This window comes from Colobus angolensis, unplaced genomic scaffold (genome assembly GCF_000951035.1).
Source record: "Colobus angolensis palliatus isolate OR3802 unplaced genomic scaffold, Cang.pa_1.0 Scaffold284, whole genome shotgun sequence".
Lineage (NCBI taxonomy): Eukaryota > Metazoa > Chordata > Mammalia > Primates > Cercopithecidae > Colobus > Colobus angolensis.
The window spans coordinates 1,976,909-1,979,644 of NW_012116088.1; the positions used below are offsets into that span (position 1 = coordinate 1,976,909).

Below are 2,736 nucleotides of genomic sequence, written 5' to 3' on the forward strand. Positions count from 1 at the left end.
AAAAAAAAAAAAAAAAAAAAAAAAGAACTCTATAAAGACAACCAACCCAACTTAAAAATGGGCAAAGGACTTGAAGAGACATTTATCCAAACAAAATATACAAATGGCCAAGAAGCAGATGAAAAGATACTCAACATCACTAGTCATTAAGGAAATGCAAATCAAAACCACAATGAAGTAGCACTTCATATATACTAGGATAGCTGTAATTTTTTAAAAATGGAACCTAAGTGTCAACAAGGATATGGAGAAATGGAAAACCTTCTACACTGCAGGTGGAAATTTTAAATGGTTCAGTCACTGTGGAAAACAACTTTGTCAAGTTCTCAAAAAGTTAAATGACTCGGCAACCCAATTCCTAGGTATACAGATACCCAAAAGAATTGAAACAGGTACTCAAATAAATACACATACACACCATATTCATAGTAAGCAGCACTATTCACAATAGCCAAAAGGCAGAAACAGCCTAACTGTCCTTCAATGGATGAATGCATAAACAAATCACCATATATACATAAAATGGAGTATTCAGCTACAAAAATAAATGAAGTACTGATACAAGCAAGATACCATGTGGATGAATCTCGAAAATGTTATGCTAAATTTAAAAAGCCAAACAGAGGTCACATATTGTGTGATTCCATTTATACAAAATATCCAGAATAGTTAAATCCATAGAAACAGACTGCAGATTGGTTACTGTCAGGGCTGGCAGAAGTGGGAATGAGGAGCAACTGCTTAATGAGTATTCATTTTGGGATGATTAAAAGGTTTTAAATTAGATGAGAGAGGTGGTAGTTGCCTTTCATTTTGAATGTACTAAATGCCAATGAAATGTTCACATTAACAGTGTTAGTTTGGGCCAGGCACGAGGGCTCACACTTGCAATCCCAGCACTCTGGGAGGCTGAGGCAGGAGGATCGCTTGAGGCCAGGAGTTCAAGACCAGCCTGGGCAACAGAGCGAGACCCTGTCTCTACAAGAAATTTAAAAATCAGCAGGCATGGTAGCACATGCCTGTAGTTCTAGCTATTCAGGAGGAGTGCTTGAACCCAGCAGGTGAGGGGGCAGTGAACTATGATCACGCCACTGCACTCCAGCCTGATGACAGAGGAAGACTCTATCTCAAAAAAAACAAAATTGTTAAGTTTTGTCATATCACTTCCACCTCAATGAAAAACTACAATCAGTACAAAAAATTTTTAATCAGTTGTTTTTCATGTGTGCTATAAAAATAGTAGTTCAAGAGTGGTTAAAAGAGATCCAATCCCATATCCTATCTTACACCTTCTATCCACCCAATATAAAATTATTCTAAACTATTTCTTAAAACTCTTGGGGATAAATCTTAGAAGTCTCTATATCACAAATACAATGTAAAGAAATAAATAACAACCCCCATTAATAATCAATAATCACTTCATTTTTGTTTATACTTCATTTCTTTGCACATACAATTTGACAGTGAGAAATTCGGTATGATAGTGAAAGTTAGGATTTAATTAAGATATTAAAAAAGTAAAATAAAAAATGTCTATCCAAATTTAAAATCCAGTAGGAAAAATAAGATATAAAGAGCATAGGGGAGGGGAACACCACACACTGGGACCTGTCAGGGGTTAGGGGGCTAGGGGAGGGATAGCACTAGGAGAAATACCGAATGTAGATGGGCTGATAGGTGCAGCAAACCACCATGGCACCTGTATACCTATGTAACAAATCTGCATGTTCTGCACATGTATCACAGGACTTAAAGTATAATAAATTAAAAAAAATAATGATAAACAAATACATGCTGAAAATGACATTTCATAATCACACGACTGGATTATTTCTTACCTCACTATCCAAGAAATCAGACAGGAGTTTCAGAACATTCTTAGCTGTAGCAGTCTCTTCAACTTCTTTTGGTTCTTGCTCATCATCACTGTTTATTTCTGTACCTTCACAATGAAGTGTTTCAACTTTTTTAGTTTTAAATGGTTCAATCCCAAACATCATCAGTTGGTCAAAGATTGCCTTTAAAGCACTTATTTTTATTGTGACATCATCAATTTGCAAAACCTAAACCAAGATATTCCCCACCAAAAAAAGTAAATTCAGTAAATGTTTTAGTTCTGTTTACATAAAATTAATATGTATCTTATTTTTTTCTTAGTCAAATTTCAATGACAGTGTCAAGTCTAAAGAAAACATCACTTTTCAAAAACAGTTAAAATTTCAATTAAAAAAACACATTATTTTTATTTATTTGAACCATAACATTTCAGAGCTATATATTTTAAGAAAAAGTTAATCTTCACAGTCAATAAAAATTTCTGGAATTGGAGTCAGGCTGAATTACATTATTTGTTCCTTTTATTTAAAAAAGAATCAACAATGCCCTCAACTATGATCTTATTTTTTTAAGATCCAGAAAAACTGTTCAATTATGTTGAAAGTGTTCTAGCCCATCTGTCAAGAGAAAAACATTATATTCTAAGCAATGAAAGGCATTCATTAGAACAGTATCCTTCCAGGTTATCAAGTTTCATTTTTCTCTCATTAGCTTAATGAATTTAGAATTCATTAATAGTAAATTCAGTTTTCAACTGGACTCCTTTATGAAAAGAGGTAAACCACGAAACACAGCACTTTGTATGAGTCTATCTTAAGTTTAAAAATGCCCACCAAATTTCAAAGCCATGAAAAAAATACAGAGCTCAGTATTTGTATTATAAAATATATATACATA

The 2,736-nt window shown here is 33.5% G+C and overlaps 1 protein-coding gene across 2 annotated transcripts in view; it reads right to left on the minus strand.

The window, feature by feature from the left end:
- Window positions 1–2,736, minus strand: part of NCAPG (non-SMC condensin I complex, subunit G) — a 32,820-nt gene that overhangs the window by 7,431 nt on the left and 22,653 nt on the right. For both annotated transcript variants that reach the window (XM_011948806.1, XM_011948805.1), the window contains exon 14: window positions 1,842–2,066. In XM_011948806.1, coding sequence (XP_011804196.1) covers window positions 1,842–2,066 — 225 coding nt within the window. The remainder of the gene's footprint in view (window positions 1–1,841; window positions 2,067–2,736) is intronic.